The sequence below is a fragment of the Orbicella franksi genome, chromosome 8 (genome assembly GCF_964199315.1).
Source record: "Orbicella franksi chromosome 8, jaOrbFran1.1, whole genome shotgun sequence".
NCBI classification, from domain to species: Eukaryota; Metazoa; Cnidaria; class Anthozoa; order Scleractinia; family Merulinidae; genus Orbicella; species Orbicella franksi.
Genome location: NC_138152.1, coordinates 1,182,501 through 1,208,616, shown reverse-complemented (window position 1 = coordinate 1,208,616; position 26,116 = coordinate 1,182,501). Strand labels below are relative to the sequence as shown.

Here is a 26,116-nt window from a genome sequence, read left to right as displayed (position 1 = left end):
ATACTGACTGATTTTCAAGACACAAAATTTGTTTTACTTACCAGTTAAAAATTTAACCAATCGTGTGGCAATGTCCTCCAGTGAACACGGCCCTTCTTCCAACCTGCCATCTCTAGGGATGTTTAAAGTAAATCATTAGCAACAGTTTTCCACACATATACCACTGAACTAGTGTGAGGTTGATATTGGAGAAATATTGGTCGGGTATTATTTTGCAGGTTTATGGACCAATTGATAGGCAAAAACCATAAACTTGTAAAAAAACAGACCGACATTCTCCAATGCGGATCAAACAAGGTGGCTCAATAAAGTATTTATTCTACATCTACATTTAATTAAGTCAGTAAAATCGCAATGGCACTTTGTGGCTAAATAATATGCTAAATCGTTTTAGATCAATCTTCTCATATTAATCTTTTTAATCTGATAAACTAAATTTAGTTTAAATTAATGCACGTTTATGATCCATTTTCGGTAAATGCATGCGCAGAAGACAATCTAATATTTGTGTTTCTCATGTCACTTGTAAACATTTAACTGAATTGGTCTTCCAAACATACTTTCCGCTCACTATGCCAGGTATGGCACATAGAGCAGCAACAAAATCATGCCAACCCTGCCTATTCTTAGCCAGTTTTTCAATTGTGCTCTAGTTGTATTTAAGCTCTCTCAACTCCTCATCCACCGTTCTGCACCATGTTGGTTTTGGGCGTCCTCTTCTATACTTGCCCTCTGGTAGCCATCGCATTGCTATTCTCGCTATTAGTTGTTATCCTTTCAAAAAGCATGCCCAATCCACCATCTCCATCTTCTCTGGCAATAATTGTGCAAATACCCTCATGTTTAGCTTGCCTCAGGAACTTCTCATTAGAGATTTTCCAGGGCTAGAAGATTCTTAGAATCTTCCCGAGATTAGTTGTGTGGAAAGCTGCTGGGCTTGAAAGGTCATGCTCAGTTATTTGCCAGCATTCAGCACTGTAAAGTAGGGTGAACAGCATGCAGCTCTTGTAGATCTTAATCTTCATCTTAATGCTGTAGCTTGCTGACCTCCCCACTTAAGTCCATGAAGGCATTTCTTGCTTTATTCAGCGTGTGTTGTATTTCCAAACAGTATTGTACTGCCATCCTCACAGAGCACACTTCCAAGGTATGTGGACTTGTCCACGTACGGAATATCTTGACCTCTCACCTTGATCATTGCCGGGGAAGAGACATTCACGTTCATGGCTTTCATATTCTTCAAGTAATTGTTAGGCCAACCGGATTGCTGAACATGCTAAGCCAGTTTTTGAGTGTAGAAAAGGGGGTCCATCTTATACCTCTTTTCTGGTCTGTTATTGTACAACGAAGGACCCAGTCAATGGCAATATTAAAAGGCATGCATGACAGGACATCCCTGATGTACACCAGTCTTGACTTCAAACCCTAGATCCCCCTGACCAACACAGCATGTTAAGTTTGAACAGAAGCATTTGATGACCTCAACAATGCGTTGCAAAATGCCATATGCTCTAAGATCTGTCAGAGACTGCCCCTGTGGATGCTATCAAAAGCTTTTTCATAGTCTATGAAATTTATGTACAGCTGCCTATTCCATTCAGTGCATCGCTCTAGTATATTACACAGTGTAAAAATTTGTTCCGTACATCCACTCCCTTTAGCATTTACTTGCCCAAGCTTTGCCCAATGCTTCCTTCTCAATTTGGGCATGGCACTGTTCTGTAGGCCTCATAGCTCTTGAGGCATAAGCGACGGCACCATTGGTCATCATGGTTTTGCAGTAGAACCACTAGGAAGATGCATCTGTGAAGAGTTTTGTCTGACGGCTTGCATCATAGAGAGCAAGGTTAGGGGTGGAAGCGAGGCTGTCTTTGACAAGAAAAGGCCCTCTGCTGAATTTCACCCCATGTCCAGTGGTTCTTGGTGTTCAGGAGATCTCTTAGCAGTTTTGTGAACTCAGCTATATGGGACTGAAATTTGCTCAGCTGATTAACCATTCAAGCAATCTTCTTAGTTCTGATGGGTCTTTAAGGGCTGCAATCTTCGCTATAGCTTGAACTTTCTTGGGACCAACTTGTATGCCCTCAGCATTGATAATGGTGCCTAAAAATTCCACAGATGGTTCGGCGAATTCACACTTTTCCTCATTTAGGGTAAGGTTAGCCTCCCGTAACTTGCACAGAGTTTCTTTTAGATGTTCATTGTGTTCTTTTAACGATTTACTGAAATCAACATCATTGAGCATTGATACTAATGTAGAATATTATTAGCATATTAGCATGGCCACTCCAAAACGTGCTCTCTTCTTCGGGGCAATATTCTTCCTTGTTACTGCTACAATTAACGTCTCTCTATTACCAGTTCATAGCACTACAAGCTGCCCTTCATCTACCACTGATTTTTTTGGAATTTCACCGGAGAAGAACAGCTTTAAGTCCAATTCCTATTTCACCCGACAATCAACAACAATATGGCGGACCAAACGCTTGCTTGTGATAGCAAAGGTTAGAAGAACACAGCGTGCATGTGCATTGTATTGTAACTCTACATTGACTTTTCGACCGTTTCTCAAGCTGATCTTCGACATAGAACTAAATCCTGGTCTGAATGGTTCCTTTAACTGCTCGGTGAAGGCAAATACCAGAAACATCAACAACGTAAAGATTGCTCACCTTAATGTTTGCTCGCTGAAATGCCGGGATCACTTTTTGCTTGTTAAAGAGACTATTTTATCAAACAAATTCGACGTAATAATAAAGTGTATTATCGTTTGTCTCACGATGTAGTCACTTGAGATGTAGATCGTGACATTTCAACTGCTTACTGCTAGTCTTCTTCGGGCGATAAGGTTGACTGATTGCACGGTATCATTTATATCACAAAGGTCGGCTGTGATTGGTGCATTTCGATCCTCCTATTGTTCCATTATTCCGGCAAGTAGCTGTTCCCTCAGTGGTCCGCTGTTGTACCGTTCTCCTGTTGTTGTGTTTCTTGATCGTGGGTATCCATGCTTCAGGAATTTCAATTCCACTATCCCTGTTGATGTTGTTAGGGTGAAGTCTTATGTGAATAGCTTCCTTGACCCTACGTGTGTACCAGTGAGGATCTCGATCAATAAACTTGACCTCATTCCAGATAGGATAGTGGCCGGTCTCGTGGGTGTGTTCAGAAACGGTGGAGGTCTGGGTTCGGGCGAGTCGTATATCCCTGTCGTGTTCTTTGATCCTCTCCTGCATAGATCTCCCTGTTTCCCCAATGTAGACTTTGCCGCACTCACAGGGAATCCTGTAGACAACACCATCTTGTTTAGCCGGGTTGACGGTGTCCTTTGGTCGCACTAAGTGTGACTGAAGTGTCGTGTCGGACTTAAAGATGGTGCAAATGCCTTGTTGTTCTAGGCAGCGGCGGAGAGACTCCGAAACTCCTTGGACATAAGGTAAAACGGCGGTGGATTTAAATTCCGCAACAGGCTCTCTTCTTGGGGTTGTTCGTGCCTTTGTGATCTTCTGTACAAAAGAGGAGGGATATCCGTTAGAAACAAGGACAGATGACAGATGTTTCTTCTCTCCAGTGATTACTGATGGTTTGGTGACAAGACGTTTAGCCCGGTCGTACAGACACTTCACAATACCGCGCTTTACTGAACGAGGGTGGTGTGAATCATACACTAGGTACTGATCAGTATGTGTTGGTTTCCTGTAGACACTGGTGGTAAGGCGGCCATCAGGTTGTCTGTAAACTGACATGTCAAGAAAGGCAATCTTGTTGTTGTTCTCGATCTCCATGGTGAAACGGATTGATGGTTGTTGACTGTTCAGGTGTTGCAGGAAGACGTCAACTCTATCCCGATCCAGGATGGTGAAAGTATCATCTACGTAGCGTTTCCAGATCTTAGGCTTGCAAGGTGCGGACTCTATTGCTTGTTCTTCAAATATCTCCATGTAGAGATTAGCAATAACCGCGGATACAGGGCTCCCCATGGCTGTGCCGTCTCGTTGTTCGTAAATCGATCCGCTGTACTGGAAGTACGTAGATCTTAATACGAAATTCAAGAGCTCCGCGATTTGAACTGGTGTAAGTGTCGTGCGGTCAGCCAGGCCTGCGTCGTTCTCCATTTTTTGTAGCGTGGCTTGTACGGCACCCTCGATCGGTACGTTGGTAAACAGTGACTCTACGTCAAAAGACACCATGATCTCGTGGTCCTGGATCTCTTCACTGGCGATGGTGGAGGCGAAGTCAGTTGAGTTCTTCACTGTGAAGTTCGAGTTACCTGCAAGAGGAGATAATATGTTAGCCAAGAAAGCAGACAGGTCGTATGCAAAGGTGTTGACACACGACACAATTGGCCTAAGCGGTGTGTTGGCCTTGTGGATCTTCAGCAAACCATAGATTCTAGGTGGTTGTTTGTGTCGAGGTCTGATCTTATTATAAACCGCCTCTGATATGTGTCCACTCCGTTTCAGGGTTAGCAGCTTCTCAGATAGCTTCCAGGTCAAGCGCACCGCAAGTTTGAGAAACTTTTGCGAGAGAAACAGTCTTCTGTTTCTCCTACAACTTTTGTTGACAAAACAAAGTGGGTTATCAACTTGTCATCCAGGACCCTTAACGAAGCTGAGGTGTCCCTACTGAAGAAAGGTCTAAATTTCGCCGTGACTCCTACGAGCGTCCCAGCCACCGAGATCATCGCCAAAATTGAGTCAGCAGTCAGGCCACTAGATGCGGAGCGAGCAGACACAGTCAGGAGATCCATCAACACCATCCTTCAACAGGCACAACCACCCACGCCCAACATCACGAAGGAACAGCAGGTGGCTCTTAAAAGCTTAAAAGAGGACAACTCAATCATGGTCCTTCCGGCCAACAAAGGACGCGCCAGCGTAATCCTGGACGCTGACACATACCTCGAAGATAAAGGATTTTCTCACATTTGGGTTCTGCAGTTGATCCACATCAAAATGGCTGCAGGTTTTGGCTGGACACCGCACTCTTTAGCTTCAGTTTAAGGCAGGCTGTCACAAGATGATGATCACTACCAATGTCAGCCCCTCTCCTCACCTTGACATCCTGAAGGGAGCTCCACCATTTTCCATCGATCAGCAAGTGATTGATTTGATTTACTGTCATTTGGAGAACACCAAGTGATTTTATGGATCTCTCGGTGTGGGAAAAGGGTGCTACCTGTGACCAGATCATTTGATGTGTAAACCTCCTCAATCCTTTCTCTATTTTTGTTGATGATACTAAATCCATTTCCTCCCATCATCCTGTCACTACCTGAGTCATCAGCACCATTTTTGGCATTTAGATCCCCTATGGTGATGATAAGATTTTGCGATGGGACCTGTTCAATCTCTGCCTGGAGGCTAAGGTAGAAGTTGTCTTTCACATCATCTTCACTGTCATTGAACCAGGGTTAGATACTTATACCTTCCCTTCACCATTACCTTTATGGGGTGGCTATTAATAGGCTTTCATTCCAGGAGCGATCTATTTACTCCTTTTTTCGGGGTAATCTCCATGCCCTCATGATCTTGACCATCATCTTGCCCAGAATATAATACGGTCTTGCCTGACGCCCACTTTAATCTCTCTGTCAATCTCCACCTACTTTCGCTTACACCTAACACATGGAACTTGTGCCTTTTCATTTCTGCTGTGACCTGGGCAAGCTTTCCAGTTTCATACATAGTACATACACTTCAAAATCTTGGTTTTCGCACTCAACACTTCCATCTTCATGTCAGCAGTTCCCTTTTAGCTTTCACCACTGGCAGTCACACAGTTCGAAGACCTTGGAAGGTCTGCGTGCAGGTTGTTAGTTGTCTTCCTTGCTGTTTCTGTAACCAGCACTTTTTCCAGAATGAGGCTGTCAGCCTCAAGCCCAACCCCCAACCCTGGAGTGACATGGGACTGTTTTTGTATCCATTCTGTATCCGTTCCGTATCCATTCCACATCTGTTCTCTATCTGTTCTGTACTGTTCTGTTTCTGTTTCGTCAGCATTCAATTGGCAAGCGTTCTCAGAACTCGTTCAGAAGAACGAGGTTTCCGAGAACTAGCTAGCAAGAATGCTTCTAAGGAATTAGCAACACTCATTTGCATTTTATGAAAGGGTTTAAAACTGTCACCTTACGGGAGAATACAAACAGTAAACTACATTTACCTGGTGAAAATGTCAGTCCAGTTACTTGCAAAATACGGGAAGAAGATGGTATTGTAACTTCAAGGCCAGTTAGCAAGTCTTTCCAAAACAATACAAAGTGACCCATAGTCTGTGAGATTACCCGAGGAAAGGAAGAAGGAAAAAGCTTGCCAAGCACTTTTAATGCCATCGATGAAGAAATGCAACCAAAAGACGAACTTTTTGCTCTTGTATTTACACAAATACTGTTCGGCGACTTGGCTGGAGAACTGGAGTGGTGCAAAGTATTGCCAACAAGCCGAAGCGACTGCTCAGTTAAGATTGAACGTTATCCTTGCTGATCCTTCCAAAAATTGGACAAACGTATATTTAAAGTTACACCATTTCTGAATCCCTGGTAAGCACTCTGATAGCAAAACTTACTAGCATGCATTCAGAAGAACACGTTCTGTTATAGTTTACATTCTGGAGAACGCTTTTTTTCACTTCCATTCTGTATCCGTTTGGTATCCGTTCGGTATCCATTCTGTATCTGTTCTGTACCTGTTCTGTTCGAGTTCTCATGCCCGTTCTGTATCCGTTCTGTACCCGTTCACAAATGAGTTCCCTGTCAGGTTTCTTCTGAGCGGTACTGTAATTGTTAAAGTGTCTATATGGCGAAGATGGTTTTTGTGGTTTTGGTATCTCTATAACATCTAAAAATGTATTCAAACCAAAAATATTAATTCCAATCCTTTTTCACCATAGAATCAAGCTTTAAATTTCCTGCTTTGGCTACACCCAACGAAGTTGACTGCATGGTAAAAGATTGGTGACAAATGATGTCACTTCAGGAACATCTCAAAGCTTCATCTTTTTATCTTGCTTGCTTGACAACTGCATTGCTTCACCAACTTTGGTGTTTTTGTTTTTTGTCAATGAAGACTCCTCACCACTACTGAAACAATAGTGACCAGAACTAGCAGGATTTGGTGCTTCCTGACATGACGTCACAACCCATTCAGAAACCCAGACTCTTTTTTTAGCAATGACTCACAATCACCTTCATTGGGCATGGCTAAAGCGGGAACTTAAAAGCTAGATCTTAGAACGTTAAAATGTCGGAACCCAATTTTTTTCTTAGAATACCTTTTTACACATCACCTATTGGGATACCAAAGCTACAAAAACCCTCTTGGCTGTATAGACACATTAAATTGATTTGCCTGTTGTGTAAAGTGTGACTGATAAATCGAGCAAAAATTGATTAACAGTTTGAGAATAAATGAGCACATAAGTATGAAGAGACAGATATGCCGGGCACAAGGATGGATAGACAAATGATGTATAAACAGATAGAAACACAACATTCGTTTTACTTAATTTCCATCTTACATGCATATCACTATTTTGTAAGAAAATTTTTAGTCTGGTGTACATACCACGAGATATATTAAATATTAGATATTAGATATTGTTATATAGCTGGCGTTTTTCCCGCTACAGCACGCCCATTCATTGGCTAGTTCATGGTCACATGATATCTAACAATGAAACTGTTTCCCACCAAACGCCATTAGCGGGCAACATTGCGCAAGCTATGACGTCAAACGGGAAACAGTTCACCGTTACTTGGGAAATGTTGACCGCTGTTGCACGTCATTGTAAATAAAGTGATTATTCGTTTTCCACCGGTTTGACCTATTTGTTTTTCTATATAACAAATCACTTGATGACTGGTCCCGAGGGGAACAGTGAATTTTGTTTCCCGAGAGTCTCAATGTTTCCTGAGACGAAATTGTTTTCCAGGTTTCACTTTCACGCTCGTGTGGCATTACTCTATCTTTGGCCAATCAGAACTAAGCATTTTGTTTTTTTCAAAATAAACTCCTCAAAGCTAGAAAGGTGTATGAGTAAATTGACATCAGATTCATTACTAGATGTTGCGAATCAAATATTTTACACCATCGTGGAAATTGCCAATTTGCTTTGGAAGAAGTGTCGAGGGGCCATGATGAGGTAAAATATTTCATGGCTCCTAACGCAACTGGAAAATCATTTCGAATCGAACCAAACCTGTTTCTATTCTCACATCAGTTAGGTCTTTCAGTTTCCAGCGTTTCAGGCAAAATTATTTTTGATACGAAATTGAGTGGGTGGTTTTTAGAGAGACAGCCTCTTAAATGATTGCATTGCTACATTTGAAACAGTCCAGACATTAAAATTGTTTTTTATTACTGTTCAGTTGCACTCGTCAGGAATGACCAGACATAAATGTGATGTTTATTCCGGGTTTAATGCAAAGCCCAGATAACCTGGACACTGGCATGAGGTTTGGTTTCAGCATACCTGGATTTCGCTCTTTTACAGTCAATCCTAATTTGCAACTTACATTATACAAGTGAATATATGAAAGACCATATATTTGAATTGTGGATAAAGACAAGAAGATATGATTGATTATCGCAGTTATGCACACAACTTAAGCAGTTGTGAAATTAAAGCCTTTAAAAAATTCAGGTGTGAACGGGATTCAAATCCATGACCTCTGCGATACCAGTGCAGTGCTCTACCAACTGAGCTATCAAGCCATCTGGGAGCTGGTTACTTTGGTAGTTTGTAATATACCCGGAGATGGTGAATATACATGTATAATTGAATATATGAAAGACCATATATGAGTAATAACGAAGAGGCAAGATTTGCTGTTACTCCGAGTTTCGTGCTTACGCACTCATCAGACAGTATTTAATGATAAGCATTCCTATCAACTAGATATATATACACGGTATTAAACAATAGGCTAATTGCTGGACTAGTTGCATTACAATAAGTGATAGTTATACTGGAAAACAATAGGTGTGAAGACAGAAATTACGGGGACGAGTATAAACTGCGTGGGTGCAGTACAATATAAAGAAAGTGTCAAGCGTTCTTCAAGTAGAATTTGTTCTCGTGCCGGCATTTAGAAATAAGTTCTGATCTTTTGTTTAGTAGATTGTCGTTGCTATGTTTGATAATCATTAGTTTTTCTGTGAGGCAGAGGTCGCATCGTTTGGAAATGTTGTTGTAGGGTCTTGCACGGCTAATAATTGACCATTTGATGTTGAAGTCTTGTTTTTTGTCGTGTAGTTGCCAGATGTATTTAGAAAGCTCGGTGCTGTTGATGTGTTTTCTGTGCTTAAATGTGGATTTGTGCTGCGAGAATCTCTGTTTGAATGTTCCTTCTGTCAGTCCAATGTAGTTCTTGGTTGTGTTGTTAGTTGTAACTTGTGCGTTGTAGATTACACTGGAAGTCAGGCATTTGTTGTCTAGCGGGCATTGGTCTTTTTTGCGGCAGTTGCATTGCTCTCCGGTGATTGCGTTGGCGTTGTTGTCGGCGTTTGTTATTTTCATGTTGTGTTTGTTGATTACTGTTTTCATGTTGTCCATGCAACTGTAGCTGACTTTGACATTGTTTTTGTTGAAGAGGCTGTGGTATTTATGTTGGTTCGGAAAGTGCTTAGATATGAGCTTCAGGAATGTTCTACCGATGTTTGTCTTTACGTTTTTACTAAATGGAGGGTTGTACCATATAATGTTTCTTTGTCTGTTGCGTCGGGGGCGTGTTGGTTGATTGTCTTCGTTGTAAATTAGTGTTTCAGAGTATCCGCTGGCTTTCAAAGCAGTTTCGTAGATTGGTTTGGCCTTGTTGAATTCGTGTTCGTTGCATGAGTTGGCAGAAATACGGCGATTGATGGATGCTGGAAGTTGCTTTATTATGTTAGGTGGGTGGTTAGACTTTGTGTTGATGTACTGCGGCTCGTCGTTAGGCTTTCTGTAGGGGTAGTAGGTACCTTTTGTAAGATCGAAGGTGACGTCCAGGTAGTTAACAATTTTCATGTTAGTCTGTATGGTAATGTTAAGTCCATATGTCTTGAAGCGTCTTGTTATGTCCTTCCTTGTACGGTCTGCTTGAGGTCCGGAGATGTTTTTGAAGATGGCAAGTCCGTCGTCTCTGTAAAGCCCGATGTTGTCTATCCCGTATATGTTACACAGGTCGTCGAGAATGAATAAGCCTACGAGCTCGCATACTTCGGCTCCGTCGAAGCTGCCCATAGTAACGTCAAAAGAACTGTTGTTTTTCTTGATCCAGGCGGTGTTACTGTCAAAGAGAAGGGATTTTCTTGAATGCATAATAATATCGATGTCGCGGTCCGTAATGGAAGTGAATTGTTTGGCGAAGTTGATTGCGTCTGTAAGAAGTTTCTCAGTAATGGAAGGGTAGAAGTTCTCAATGTCAAATACGGCGAAGGTATGTTGATCTTTGTGTTGTATAGAGGAGAACCAGTTGATGACGGATGATGAGTTTTTCCATTGGTTAAGGCCAGTCTTCTGTCTCACAGTCGTGTTAATGTTCGCGAGGATTTCTTTACTGATACGTCCAATCTCACTTTTTGCAGGGTTAATGAGTCTACATGTAGGTTTGTTCTGGAAGTTGTCTTTATGGTCTTTGAGTGTTATAAAAGCCTGTCGTTCAGCCATGCGTTCCGCGCGGTCGTCAATGTTCAGATTAGTAGCAATGACTTGAGCTTCTTTGTTAATAGCAGTAATCGTATTAGAATTTGCTTTCTTGTACGTCGATGTGATATTGTCCTTGAGAAGCTTGTCGTGCGAAGCTTTGTCTACTTCGTAGTAGTTGGTTGTTTTGTCAGCAGGTATGAATGTTTTTGTGGAGTTGTTTATTTTCCTAATGTCTTGTTGTAGATGGTCTTGGAAGTCATCTCGTATTTGCCTGAATTCAATGTTCTTGATCATTTCGTACACGTCAGTTTCAAAGTTGTTTAGGTCTTCGTTCTGAGGAGGGCATTTTCTTGATTTAAAACCAAAGTTGTTGTTGTCAATGTTGTCGTCGTCGTTGTTGTGGTCTGTGTTATTCTTATCTTTATTCTGTTCGAAGAAGAAGGCTTTCCAACGCATACGCTTGATTACACTTTCGGTCTTTTCGATGAGTTTCTTGAGGTAGGAGTTTCTTGGTGGGATAGGAATGTTCTTCATTGAATAGTTGAATCTTGTTTTCTCCATTGTGGATAACGGCGATCGGCGAAAAGTGCTCTACTGTTGTTAAGCAGGAGCGAATATAACCATATGAGGAAGTAGCAGATCCCATTAAAATAGTGCTCAATACACATATAGTGTAGAGCTGAGTATATGAGTAATAACGAAGAGGCAAGATTTGCTGTTACTCCGAGTTTCGTGCTTACGCACTCATCAGACAGTATTTAATGATAAGCATTCCTATCAACTAGATATATATACACGGTATTAAACAATAGGCTAATTGCTGGACTAGTTGCATTACAATAAGTGATAGTTATACTGGAAAACAATAGGTGTGAAGACAGAAATTACGGGGACGAGTATAAACTGCGTGGGTGCAGTACAATATAAAGAAAGTGTCAAGCGTTCTTATATTTCAACTGCAGTTATGCACACAACTTAAGCAGTTCAAACAAATGGTCTCTCGTGTATTCACTTGTATTCTTCACCATCTACGGGTACATTACGAACTCACAAAGTGACCAGCTCCCAGATGGCTTGATAGCTCAGTTGGTAAAGCACTGCACCGGCACAGCAGAGAGATCATGGGTTCAAATCCCGTTGAGGCCTGAATTTTTTTCAGGCTTTAATTTCACAGCTGCTTAAGTCGTGTGCATAATTAACAACGATCATCAATCATATCTTCTTACCACTTACATTATGTTCACATGTTTCACTATGTCTTCTTCCTTATCCCTGATTACTTTTGCCTACAAACAAATGAGAAATTTAATAATTAAACATCTCAGACAATGTTTTCTAAGCCATAACCAGTCATATTTAAAGAGATGTTATTTCACCCCCCAAATAAAATTTGAATAAATTATGCACTTGTTTTACGAAGCTCCCAAAAGGTACAATACTCTAAAAATGATTTTCCTACGACTTCAGATAATCAGCTCAGTATCCTTTAAGTATTGAGAAAGGGGCCCTCACTGGTGTATGAGAATAACATTACTGTTTTTATTCTTGCCCACAAGGCCATTGTTTCGTCAACCAAGAGAAACAACTGGCTCATGAAACGAGGAGAATGTGCAGTTTTGAGGACAAATTTACCTTTATTCAAAATCATCACACTTTTTTTACAACAACCTAATTAACCTAAAGCAGTGCTTGGTGACCATTTGCCATTTGACAGTGGCTGAATTGAATTTCACATCAAATGTAAAACAAAAACATGCTTCCAGACAATGTGCATTAGTAAATGTACGAACAATAATGGGGAAGATTCAAAAGTCAATCACATTATCCTCAGGAATGTCAAAAAAATCTTGCTACGAGTAGTCCAAAGAAAACTTTCTCTGATGTATAACCTAGCCAGTGAGATATACAGTGCAAACCTACATCCATACCTCAACAGATGCACATCCGTGCTCTGGTACAATAACCTGTGCAAATTGCCATTCTAACAAGAATTTGTTTTCCCTTGGTCTTTAAGCAAGTCGCATTTAACAAATTTGAAAATGGTTAATTATTGTGAAGGACTTTCAGTCAGGATTTCCTACTCTCTTGCTGGCAAAGACGACAACAGTCTGAAGTGTTTTAAGGTTGCACGAGACTTGATTCATTTTGATTCATTTTGATTTGATTCGAGAGGTTAAGTTGTTTCAATTCTTGCCTACTCTTGATCCTTTTTAATGGAACTGAGAATTGGGTCATTCTTTTAAGTGTAGGTCTGACAAGCTATAGATACACTTAGCAGTGCGCACTCGAATAACAGACTTATTAGATAAATGCTAGGTGAGCGAGAACCAATTCCTATTTCCCGGTCTTATTTTGCTCGTTTTGCAACTGTTCGAATATGCCCAGGGTATCTGTTTGAAAGGTTGGTAATTGAATCCCATCATTCGGTTGAGTTTGCTAATCGAACATAGTAGCGGAGCTCATTTTGTCAATCAAACAGAACCGAATGTTTAGTTGCAACTGTAGTGCTGTATTACCATTGTTTGTTTGGTCACCCACATTAACGATTTTGCTGCATAACTTGGAACCAAGATAAAAGACACTTCGCATAATTTAATGACAAAACTGACCTGCATGTGTGAACCTTTTTGAAAAGAACAAAAACTGCAGTAAAAACTCTGCCTAGCAATTGCAAATCTTGGTGGAACACAAAGGAGTAAAGAAATTCCAAATCTAGTTGCGGATTATGTTGGCTATACTTGCCGACACCTTTTCCGACGCACTAATAGACACAAGCACCCAGCTGTTGGAAAACACCTTCATAACGCCCATAAATCAGATGAACAAAGATCTTCAGGAACAATTTACCATCCTTAAGAAATGTTGTGGCAAATTTGAATGCTTGAGTTACGAGATGCTCTTTATCCAAGGAAAAAACCTAACCTGAAGACTCAATCTGACTCAATTAAAGCAAAGCTATTTAGTACTTAATTAACACTCTCCACATTCCACCTTGTAGAGTTTAATCACATGTAACAAGTCCTTTACATGCATTCTTAGTATCTAAAGAAGCCATAGGAATCTTAAAATTTGAGAACGATGAACGTCATTCAAAATTATTATCGCTGATTTTTATTCTTAATTGTTTGACCAAAACCTCCGTTATTAGTTGTGGTTTCAGTTGGTTATTCAGCCCATTCCTACACCCACATGGCTGCTATATTATACCATAAAATGGTATAATGCATTTGCTGATTAAATGCAGGAAGACCAAACAATAACTAGGCAATTAACTCCAACAAGTTTCTTAGTAAAAACCATAAAAAATAATGTATAATAATAAATAGAGACATCAACACAATCATTGTAGCATGACTTGTTTTCCTTAATTGTATTACAGCATTCTTTCCAGGGAATATTTGGTAAACCTTGCTGTTGGAATATGAATTTCTTGGATAGCCGTAACATTAACTCAACTTTCAAGCTACTGTACCCTACACGGTAATAATGCCAGGTAGCAAGGGTAGCTTACAGGTGCAGTCGACCAATCAGATTGCAGGAAAATTTGAATGGACCAATGAGTAAGCCGTATTCTGCCCACGTGACAAAAACATTGCCGACTGAAAAATTGTGTCCCAAACCGTGAACGAGATGTCACCGTCACTTGCACTTGGTTCGCACCCGGTTCCCCAAATAAAGAGACAAATTCAAATAAAGGTTTTTAATTTGGATTTGACAGTTTTTTACAAAGTGGTTTCTGCTTCCAGTGAGGATCTTAGTTACAGCTCTAGTAAGAGTAAGCAAGAAAGTAATTCTTAAGGCGTGGTCCAAACGCCGCTCCACTCATATGCTGAACCAAACTTGATTAAGGTGGCCGAACACAGTTTTCGCGCGCACTTTTGCTGATGCAATTCCGCGCACGCACAAGGATTGCAGAAACAAGATATGTTAGAAAAGCTAACGATGCAAAGAACCCAGCAATTCTCAGCTTTCTCTTTGTTACAGAGAGAACCCAGTTAAATGCAGCGCATGCATAGTTGCTCCAAAAATTGAGACTGATTGCTTTTGTAGAAACTTGCCGATTTCTAACAATCCAGTCGTTAGAATTTCAAGAAATTTGGCAAAAAAATAGTTCAGAAACCACGTGAATGATCTATCACAAGAAATCTGAATTTTGACATAAAGAATTTTTAATAATACAGAACATACAGTGAACACGATTTACGGCGAATTACAAAAATCGTCTATGTCAAAATTTTATCAGAACAGTGTTGACAAGGGATTTAATGTCAATTAGTGGTGGGCAAATGATGAAAAAAATCTAACGGCTGGATATTTTTGTAAATAAACAAAAACCATTTTTAAGCCTTGTTTTTAACCAGCCCTGTTGCCATGGCAACACAACACACCTTAGCCAAAATGCGAGAATAAACCCTTCTGTGGTTAACCTTGACTCTTGCAAAAAACCGGGCGCCAAAGTATAAATAGTTTAAAAGTAATGGTGAATTAGGCACAGGCACTTGAAAACTGTGATCGGCCACCTTAAATGCGACTTTAGAGCGACTTTCCAGTGACGGCTAGTTCAGAAGGCGTACTTGCGCCGAACTTAATTCGGGAAGCCAGTGGTAACAATTTTCGACGAGAAAATATGCGTTCTGAATGCACAAACTCTGTCCAAATAGGAAAGCTGTGACTAACATTTTGCCGTCATAGCAATATTTAGGGAAGCAAATTCAAACTCAAGGTTAAGTGTTTGTATTTAGACAGGTTTTCTCCCGGTTAATTCGACTTGTTAAAGGGAAGTCTAATAAGCTAGGTTATTATCATGATAAAAAAGCAAACAATGAATTTGCCCTAAAGAAACTCGCTTATACAGTCCCGTTTCTCATAAATTGAAGGCATGCTGGTATTTTGTTGTCTTTATTTTTGGCGACGACTTCAAGCTTCATGCATGACTGGTCACGCCACTCAATTTTGAGCCAATTACAAGTCCTGTTATATGAAAAATACATTACAGTAATTTATGCATTAGGGTCCACACATGAGGAGAACGCCATATGAATCAGCTGCCGCTCCAGTGTCGCATAGTGCGACAGACCCTGCCGAATTTAATGTTGTTTGCTGCACCAAACCTAACCTGCCGAACCAAACTGATTCAAACGCAGCTCTTCTGCCGTACTTAACTTATCAGTTAGGTTTGGCGCATCAATGGAGCAGCGTTTCAAATGGGTCTTACTTATTGTGACCCCTCGGCTTAGCTACAAAGCTACTTCACAGGAGGTTCACTCTTAACATAAAGGTACATTAATTAATAAATTAGTAAACAAAAGAAAATACAAACTAGTTAAAGTGGTAGTACATAAAATGAAAATAATTATTCACAATAACAGATAGAAATATAACATTCTCAATGACACAAGCAAATTCACAAACTAAGAAATTAACAATTGGTATTATAAAAAATAGGTCTGCAATGCAAACATGTGTCTACTGCAGGGTGGATCCTGGGAATTGATAGCTTAAATGGAGATTTTGTTATGTCATGAGAAATTTCTTGTGATTAATTTAGTTGTGGGTTCTAAACATATCTTTATATTTTGCTATTTTGTAATTCCTATGACTGGGTTGAAAAGCTTTTTGAATCTACGGCCAGAGGGCCGTAGATTCTATATCATCAAGCGTGTCCGTTAACCAAAATCGTGTAACAAAGGAATATTCGTACTTAATCAAACTTCGGATGTGCGAAGATCGCTTCCCGATTAATGCCCGAATGAACGACTGTACAATTGAGAGGAACACAATATGTGGAGATTAGTCACGAATGATTTGTCGGTAGACTTTCGGTTGGTCAAATCTGTCGGTGTTCGTAGGAGGGAGTTGCTCGTCAAAACGGAGGAAAAAAATGCGAATGTACTAGCAGAAGCACAGCGTTTACGGTGCATTATCAACGACTACGACCTCACCGCTGACCGTACGTATGACATTGCACACTCGTATTCCCACGCTCTTCGAAGTTTTCTATTTTTTTCTGACGTAACCAGGTATAGCTATCAAATGTGCCAAAACATTATTCTCAAATGATTTTGCATGATTTTGAGTGGTTTCCGAAAGGGTTTGATTGGAAATACGATCGTTACGTGCCTTCAAAGCAGCTATCGAGCAAATAAAATGCACATTTACAAATCGACGTTTATTTCATGTTTTCATACAACCCGGAACTCAACGTGATGTTTGTCTTCTTATAAATATTTGTTTCAGCTACAGGCAGGATCGATCCTAAAACGCTCTTACAGTTGGTCGAATGTGGAAGCAAAATGCAAATAATGATTTTTGCAGGCGAAATGGCCCACTTTTGTGACTCTTATTTATTTATTTATTTATGGATTCGTACAAGTACAGGTGCTTAACAATAGGACATAAGTCCCCTACACCAATACACCCACACCCAACCCCCTAAAAAATGTCCCGAAAAAACCCTTCCCTGACCCGACTAAACTACAAATCAAATAATCTAAATAACACAAATACAATCTAAAATATACTAATCAACTTAACAAGTACAGACAAAGAAAATATTAACACGGCGACACTTAGGACAGATTAATTCAAAAGAACGAAAATCGTCGCCATCAAAAACATTTAAAAGTCTAGTAAAATAAAATGACTTAAGTCTACTTTTAAAAGAGCTTATAGTGTCTGAATCCTTGATATTTTCAGGTAAACTGTTCCATATGAAAGTTATTCTGTTGAAATAAAAGTCTCGGAAGGAAGACGTACGACAAGCGTTAGTCTTTAAATGCAGCCCTGATGAAGCACGGCGCGTGTTGCCATTTAGAAAAGAAAAATAATAACTAAATTCAGGAGTGAAATCTATATGCCCAGGAAGGCACTTAAAAAAGAAAACTAAGGGAAGTGGTCAAAACTATGTTACATGCTAGGGACCCACTTTTTGGGAGGAGGGCTATATAAGAGGCCATGGGTCTCCTGAGGGAGGTGGGGGGCTACTTAAGAGGCCATGGGTCTAATGAAGGGGTGGGGGGCTACTTAAGAGGCCATGGATCTCCTAACGGAGGTGGAGGCTAGGTAAGAGGCCACGTGTCCCCTGACAGAGGTAGGAGGGGGGGAAGGGAGTCTGGACTCCATCCTGTTGTATATTGCAAGCTCTATTACGATTGATATTCATTCGCCTTCATCAATTAATTCAATTCAGTCATGCTAAAAACTTTCCCTAACCCTAAAATTGATCCTAATTGTCTTCTATGTGCATTTAGAAGGAACAGGGTTTCATTGGAGCAGTAGGTTCTACATGTTTAATAGATGAAAATTTTCTTTGTCAGAATGAGTGACTGAATATTATCATCCTGAGTGAATATTACTTTTATTATTAATTATTTTATCATTAATTATTTTGCAATACAATCCAAATTTTATTGTCAACTCCCCATGGGGGCTTTTCAGAGACAATAATAATGATAAAGGTAATTAAAAAAATACTCAAAGATTATCGATAAACAATTATTGAAAAACTATTTACATATAAAATTATTCACATTAAAAATTGATTTAAGAGGAAGGCTTTCATTTTACGTTCAAAAATTTTATTTTATTATTAATTAAGTACATCTCATAAAAGCGCAAAACTTCTACTTAATTCACACACAAAAAAAACAAGCTGTTAGATGTATAATCATTTTTTTCTTAAATGATAAGCCAAATTTAATGAATACAAAGCTTACCATTAGTGGTCTTATTGTGTAGGCTTCTACTTCACACACAAAAATACAAACTAGTAGATTTTTTTTTTCACATGATAAGCCAAACTTAATGAATACATAGCCTATCATTAGTGTTCTTGTCGCATAGGTTTTTTTAATCTAAAAATTTCATCTGGCAACGTTAACTGAAATATTTAGCTGTATACATATTAAATGTATAATTTGCAGTATTTCAGTGTAAAATGAGTTGTCTAGTCTACACGACTTCTACTGTTCGTAACATATTTGTACATTTGCCGTTCTCTGTCCGGTCACTCGACCTTATTGTTGGTTCACTGGTGCTCATGAAGGGTACTTCATGTTGTGTGTTATAAGGAGGAATTTTATTAGAGTAGAGCTGTAAGACTGTGCTATGGCAAAATTTTTAGAGGTCATAAGTCTGCATGATTTTCGCTGTTATCTGCATGTCGTTTCGTCGATGACACCTTTGTAATTAACCTGCGAACAGGCTCCCGGCGAGGACGGAAAAAAACTTCGGAGAGCGAAGCGATCGGGGCGAGGGCAAGGGCTCACCGGGCTCACCGGGAGCCTGTTCGCAGGCTACTTTAAAATTTGCCATGTATTTATGCATTTTTTAGGCTCATTTCTATTGCAAGATATGTTTTTTAGTCTCCAAGTATTTCCCTTCGCGGAACAAAATATGAAATTTACCGTAAAAGTGTTGCTTACTTGCATTCTATATTGTGACACCGGACCCGGCTGTGACTACAGAACTGTTTGCAAGTACAGGAGGTTGATATTTATCACGGATATCATATTTGTCCTCTTACATTTTTCTTCAAAGACACCGTAGCTTGGAAAAAGCTATTCGTTTCTCCAGAAAAATTCTTATGTTTCTTGCAGCTATCTGATTGAGCTCATGTTTCTCGACCTCGATGTATAGGTTTATTCCCACTTTTGGTCTTTCTGGCACCACATGATTCAAATGTAGCTGTCTACGCGCAAGTCTGTTGACTGTTTTGCGTGTTGTATTTGCTACTGTTCGGCTTAGCTCAGGCAAGACCACGGTTTCGATCCTCTATGTGGATCTCATCAGTTGCCGGTATTTCTAAAATACTATGTACGTCTGTAGTGGCTAGCCCAACTCGTACATATGTGAGGATGTAAGACATTCTGCGGCTTGTACAAACTTGTAAAATGGCTAGCCTACACCACTTCTACGGTTCGTGACATTTGTACATTTGCCGTTCTCTGTTCGGTCTCTCGACCTTTTTTTCGCTTCATTCGTGTTTATGAAGGGCATTTCATGTTGTGTTAAAAGAAGGAATTTTAAGTCGAGTTGAGCCGTTAGACTGTGCTATGGCAAGTTTTTCGAATTCATAGGTCTGCATGATTTCCTTTGTTATCTGCATGTCGCTTCGTCGAGTTTGACACCTCTGTAATTTGCCATGTGTTTATGCATAACATTGTTTTGGCTCGTTTCTATTGCGAGATACAAGTATTTGCTTTCCAGGGACAAAATATATGAAATTTACCGTGTTGCTTACTTGCATTCTATATTGTGATGCCAGGCCCGACTGTTACATTAGAACACTTTGCGAGTAGTATGTTGCAATTGATTCTTATCACGGATATCCGAGAGACCCCTTAACTTTACTTCGAGAAAGCTGTACATTTCTCAAAAGACATTCTTTGGTTTCTTGCAGCTATCTGATCAAGCTTATGTTTCTTGAGCTCGATGTATAGGTTTATTCCCCCTTTTGGTCGTTCTGGCACCCCATGATTCAAATGTAGCTGTTTACGAGCAAGTCTGTTGACTGTTTACCCTGGCCCCAGAGGTTTTTCTTGATGTTTCTCCACATGAGAGAGCTGCGAGAGAGCCGCAGAGTTTCGCCGCTAGCTTGCGAGCAGGCTCACCTTTAAGTCACACGCGCGAGTGTCGATAAGCAAGGCGATTCGGCGGGAAGGAGTCTGGTGAAGTAGCTGCGAACAGGCTCCTGGCGAGGACGGAAAAAAATTCCGGTGAGCGCGAAACAGAAGAATTCGGAGAGCAAAGCGATCGGGGCAGGGACGTTCGAGCTCACCGCACAACGGGAGCCTGTTCGCAGGCTACTAGTGAAGAGGAACGAAGGAAGTGAGCCCGCCCTGATCTCTGTATAAATTTTTTCATTTCTGCGTCAATCGTCTGAGCGAAGTGAAATACCGTTGGTCAAAAAGCGGGAAAGGCGAGAAAACTGTCGATCTACTATTCGATACTGTTTGATGAAGAGCAATTAAATCCCCATGGAGTCGGTAATTTACCGCACAATAAAAAACAAGTCGTCCACATTTGGAGTCAGAGGAAGAGTTGAGTGCGTGTATTACGGATGTTTTAACAAAGTTCCAGTCTATTTCTGTTCAATACGGCGTTACGCGTGTAATGTGAAACCGGGGAAAAGTAACATAATGACATATCAGGTGACCTCCTGACCTCCGGCGTCGACAAAACCTGGATCGGACCGGATCGGATCACGGATCGGATCACGGACCGGATCACGGACCGGATCACGGATCGGATCACGGATCGGATCACAGAAAAAAAAACAACAAAGTTTTAAAGAAAAAAAAAATCAAAAACAAAAATCAAACCGTTTATAAGATAATAATAAATAAAAAATAAAAGTGGAAAACTAAAATATGTTAAATGAAAATAAGAATCCCGAATTTGACGCAATGACATGTTAATTACAGAGAATGACAAGAGGTCATTTAAAAAGCCACATAAGCGCCTAATTTACGACGAATTTAAATTGTAATGAACAGGCAGATGTAGTTATATTTGAACGTTAGTTGGCTCGAAGCTTGCGTGAGCCTCCCATTCTCGTTTTTGAAATTGTTTTCAGTGGCTAATTCTCGGCTACATTTTCGTGTCAGATGTGAGCGTTACAGTTGGCGTTACACACAATACAGTTAATGAGAAAACTTACGTGCGAAAGCTTAAGGACATGACTTGCTTTGAAGGAGCCAAGTCACGATTTGCACATCTTGAAAAAATTAGCCTAGTTTTTCAAGTTCGTCATTTGCAATCCCCGTTAATCTTTGCCATCCTTAACGATCCTCATTCTGTTTTGATTTGTTCTTGCCTCTTAAGTGTTTTCTATCCTAGAACACGATCATTTTAAGGTTTTATTCTATTTAAAGGCAGCTCTTTACAACCCTAAAAATAACTCTAAAAATCGCAACGTAGCTCCTAAAATGTTGTTTATTCTCGGGTTGCGTTATCGTTCACACTATCGATGTTATTCCTAGAATTTTTTGAAAAACAGCTATATTTCCTTGAAATACTAATGGCTTGTTTCGTTTTATTCCAGTGCGAAATATCGTATTCCAAACTCACATCTTGTAAAAGTATAGACTTGTCTCAAAAACGGAAATTGTTTTCATCAGGTGTTTAATTTTTTAGTGTTTTTAGTTTTGTGTTTCTATTCATACGTTCGTCCTATTATTACCATACTGACTTGTTTTATGACAGTTTACCTTTGATGCAAGTGATTACACGAAATATCATTTATCTGAACTGCGGAGAAAGATCTGAAGACATGATTGATCATCGCAATCAAAACCCAACAGCCTGAAAAAAATTGATCTGTGACCAGCTCCCAGTTGGCTTGATATTATAAAAGAATAAAGGAATATCACACCTGAATTAAATAAAACGTTCTGCTCACAGTAGTCACTCTAGTGCAATTTGCTCAACAAAATTTTGGATTTTTTTCCTTGATCCGATCCGTGATCCGATCCGTGATCCGATCCGTGATCCGGTCCGTGATCCGATCCGTGATCCGGTCCGGTCCGATCCAGATTTTGTCGACGCCGCCTGACCTCAGAGGTCAGTCGAGCGCTTAATTCAATGTACGGAGACTGAGTTATTTACTCATGAGTCGACATGAGGCATATGGATATGAGAAACTAATTTGCTTCGGTTTGAAGCGAATATTCTATAATATTTTTAAAGGACTCTCGACTGAGCAAGACGATGAAAACAGCCAGGACTTTGTGTGCCACTCAGTGTCTCATCTCAAATATAAACATTGTCGACCTTGTCGAATTTTATGGCCGTTTATGCTCGCTGTTTTACTGGAAATATTTTACAGAACAGCTCACAAGGACACTGGGAAGTTAAAATCGTTTGTATAGCAGCAGAAGGAACGTAAGTAACGGTGAGTCGTTGTTTCCTGTTTTAAACCGTTGACTTCTAAAGAATAACCTTGTGATTTGCGTAAATTTGAACTCGCTTACATGCCGTAACATTTTATTTTACTGACGGAGAACATTTTAATTCCCAGAGCTATACCTTTTCGGGTGAAAAAAACAATAACCAAGGTTTTCTAAAATGTAGATATTTTGACCAAATGATATATACCAGAGGCCATTTATACCAGTCATAGTTGGCCTTTATTTGTTCCTTGCCAAGAGACATATGTGGCGGCTGTACAAATACCCTTCGTTGCAAAGCTACAAACAAAACTTCAAGAAACTTATTACACGATTTTAAAGTATAAGAATGAAATAATATTTGTGCTAAGTTTTGTTTTCATAGGATTGTTTTTACGCCCCCGCTGTTTTCGTAAAGAAGCGTGAAATTCTGAACATTTTAAGCCGCGAAAACCGCCATTATATGCAAATTTCCAACTTTCTCAAATTTTGGCCGTAAAATAAATTGTTGGAACTTTAAACTATTTTTCCATGAATAAGTTCACCCAAAGGTACGTTTTGGCGAAATAAAAGAAAAATCGATTTTTCGTGAGTGTCTTCCGATTCTCGACGCTCTCAGAAAATCACTCTTAGGACGTTAAGCGTTTTCGGAACGGATCGCTGCAAGCCTTATGAGAGATCAATTTACGAGCGAACATTTTGAGTGAATCATGGATCATGTTATACCAAAGGAGCCATCAACCGGGGCTATCAACTCTTCAACTTGATAAAAAGCATCTTCAGAAGTGTCTTTGTATTTTTAGACGTGATCGTGAACCAAGCAGAATCCCAGCGCGAGCTCAAGAACGTCTGAGCAACAAGAGCAGAAAGGTTAGAGAATTTGTTTACGAATGCATCTGTTTGAGTACACCTAAATAAAATGCTCTGAGAAACTTCGTAAAGTATAATAAAGATAAAATCTCGAACTAAACGATATTCTCTCGATATGTGCTCATAACAGAGTTATGTGTCTACAAGCATGAGTGAAACTCATGTAGCGAATTATTGTACATTTAAGCTGAAAGAAACTAATGTATGTTGACCCCTGCAAAACAATTCTTGGCTTGCACTGTCACGCAATCCTGACGCAATAAAAAATTTATTCGAAAACCTTTTAGTGGATAAAATCAAGAAATTGTGATGTTATAGGAGATTAATAAAGATGACACTCCTTGAATTTTTAAGCCTGTGCATTTTCCCAAGCTCAGATATTCGTCGAAATATTTTGCACAAATTTACGGAGACCAGTATGGAACCGCCATGTTGGTGTACCTCCGCGGTACGCCAACATTACGGCCGGAAAATATTGTAAACATCTGGATCTTACTTTGGTTATCTAGACGACTGATTATCTGTACCGAGCAAACAAGCATTTACATAAGCACTTTTCCTAATACTTTAACTTCTAAATGGGCTAAAAATCACGAGATAAGTATATGATTTCGACAACCGCGTTCGTAGGTCTAGGTCACTCATCGCCATAACTATGAAATTCAAAATGTCTCGCTTGCTTGAGAAACGCAAATAACAACGACAAATGCTAAGGAAAATAGACTGAAACGTTTATAGGTTGATATAAAGACCTTGACTCATTTCACACCCTAAAGACTTGCAAACGAGTAAGAAGCTATTAATCGATTCCAAGAAATGCAATCAAAAGCAGAATAGCTTAAGCACATCAATTCGATTGAATTTCGTACAACTTCAAATGCAGAACATTTAGTTCAATTGCAATATAGCTATTGCTTCTCAGTATAACGACTGCCTGGGTACACGCAGCAAAGCATCTAGTTTAAGATTATGACTGGACTATTTGTTATTTGATTTCACAACTTGAGATTCTAATTGATATACATAAGCCACGATTTTACAATACACTCTAAAGGACGGGCAAGGGCTATTTTTTCGGCATTCATAGGTGTGTTTTTTAGCTATAATTAAAATGTGATTGAGCAACAAGAAATCTTCTTCTCCATTCCACATCCCAAAGAGTTTATCAATATTAGAAAGTCCATCTGAAACTATAGTTACATTCCTGCACCAACAAGTAAAGTCCAACCAAAAATCATTAGTGAATGGACATGTGATCAATAAATGCTCTAGGGACTCGCTCTCTGCACCACAGAATGTACATAATAGTGAAGTTATCAAACCAATTTTGTGTAGAAAAGCATTCGTTGTTAAGTATCTATTGAGAATTTTATACTGAAACTTCTCTCAATTTTGCTGTGTATTGGAAAGTCAAGAGACAACAATACAGCTGTCAGTCATCTCCACTAATAATTTAGTAGCCACAGGGCTGGAAAAAAGTGCTGTCTGCTTGTCCAGGACAAGCAGATTTTCTTGCTGGGCAAGTATCTTTTCATTCTCACTTGCCCAATGGGCAAAGGATCAGGCAACGTGTCTTTCAACTAAATAAAATAAAAGAAAATAACATCAAAGTAAATGGGACAAGCAAAATTCAGAGCTGCTTGTCCTCCGGATAAGTTTTTTTAAGCCCTGAGCCAGTCATAATTCAGTGAAACCAATTGCCCTGATTTACCTGCAACTGAATTATTGATTTATTACCTATGGTAAACCATTACAAGTATATATTAAAAGATTACTAGATCATTTGATGCGATTGTTTGAGACCTCTGACTTTCGACTAACATTCCATCTCCATGAACAGTTTTTTTTTCACCTTAGTCCTGGTATTTTTTGTTCATGAATTTGTGTTATTTCCTGTCGTAGAAAAGCCACAGTGAAAAAAGGAGAAAGTTCAAAATCAAGCAAGAGCAGAAAGTCAATCAATGTTGAGGACTCTGGTAAAAGCATCATTTTGTGTTCATTGTATTGAACCATACTATTTGCGAATAAAATGTAAAGTAACGCAGGGCAGAGTTACATGTAGATCGTGTTGCAAATTCATGCCTTCAAATAAAGCATCTCAGTTCCAGTATTTTGATCATGAATATATTATAATCTGCTAGTCCTCAAAATCTTAACACAGCTTTATTGCACTCAATTTAACCTTACATTGTACATGTAGCAACGTTAATCAAATAATAATATTATGTGATCACATTTTCGTTTGGAGCTTGCGTACACCAGGGCTTGAAAAAAGTGCTATCCCATTGCCCCAGACAAGCAGATTTTCCTTCTGGGCAAGTAACTTTACATTCTCACTTGCCCAATGGCCAAAAGACCAAGCAAGTCATCCGCCAACTAAATCATTAAAAGGGTAAACTAAGACTTGCCATGGGCAAGCAAACTTTAAGAGATACTTGTCCCAAGGGCAAGTTGGAATTCAAGTTTTTTTCGAGCCGTGGTACCAACTTCATACTCATATAAGCTGTGCACAGTTTGTTTAAGCTTAAGCTATATTTGCCTGTTGCCAAAATGGTGCATTAATCATGTACATTATGTTTAATTTATCCTTTGCATGTGCAACTTATACTCAAGCTGTTCTGTCTTGGAAAACATAGTTAAATTGGAGAGCAGTGCAATCAAATCTGTATACCAAAATATTTTTGTGTGGGATTTCCCACACTCTGTCTACGCCAGTGATATTTATTTATTTATTC

The 26,116-nt window shown here is 39.6% G+C and overlaps 1 protein-coding gene and 1 long non-coding RNA gene across 2 annotated transcripts in view; one reads left to right on the top strand and one right to left on the bottom strand.

Moving 5' to 3' along the window:
- Positions 1 to 2,797: 2,797 nt before the first annotated feature.
- The window catches only part of LOC145496223 (uncharacterized), a 25,993-nt gene continuing 2,674 nt past the window's right edge, over positions 2,798 to 26,116 (bottom strand). Inside the window, exon 2 of the mRNA XM_081475908.1 lies at positions 2,798 to 4,014. Coding sequence (XP_081332034.1) covers positions 2,877 to 3,980 — 1,104 coding nt within the window. The 5' untranslated portion in view covers positions 3,981 to 4,014 and the 3' untranslated portion in view covers positions 2,798 to 2,876. The remainder of the gene's footprint in view (positions 4,015 to 26,116) is intronic.
- The window catches only part of LOC145496263 (uncharacterized), a 427,898-nt gene continuing 424,232 nt past the window's right edge, over positions 22,451 to 26,116 (top strand). The window contains exons 1-3 of the long non-coding RNA XR_014050532.1: positions 22,451 to 22,516; positions 23,315 to 23,381; positions 25,284 to 25,357. This is a non-coding gene — a long non-coding RNA (uncharacterized LOC145496263). The remainder of the gene's footprint in view (positions 22,517 to 23,314; positions 23,382 to 25,283; positions 25,358 to 26,116) is intronic.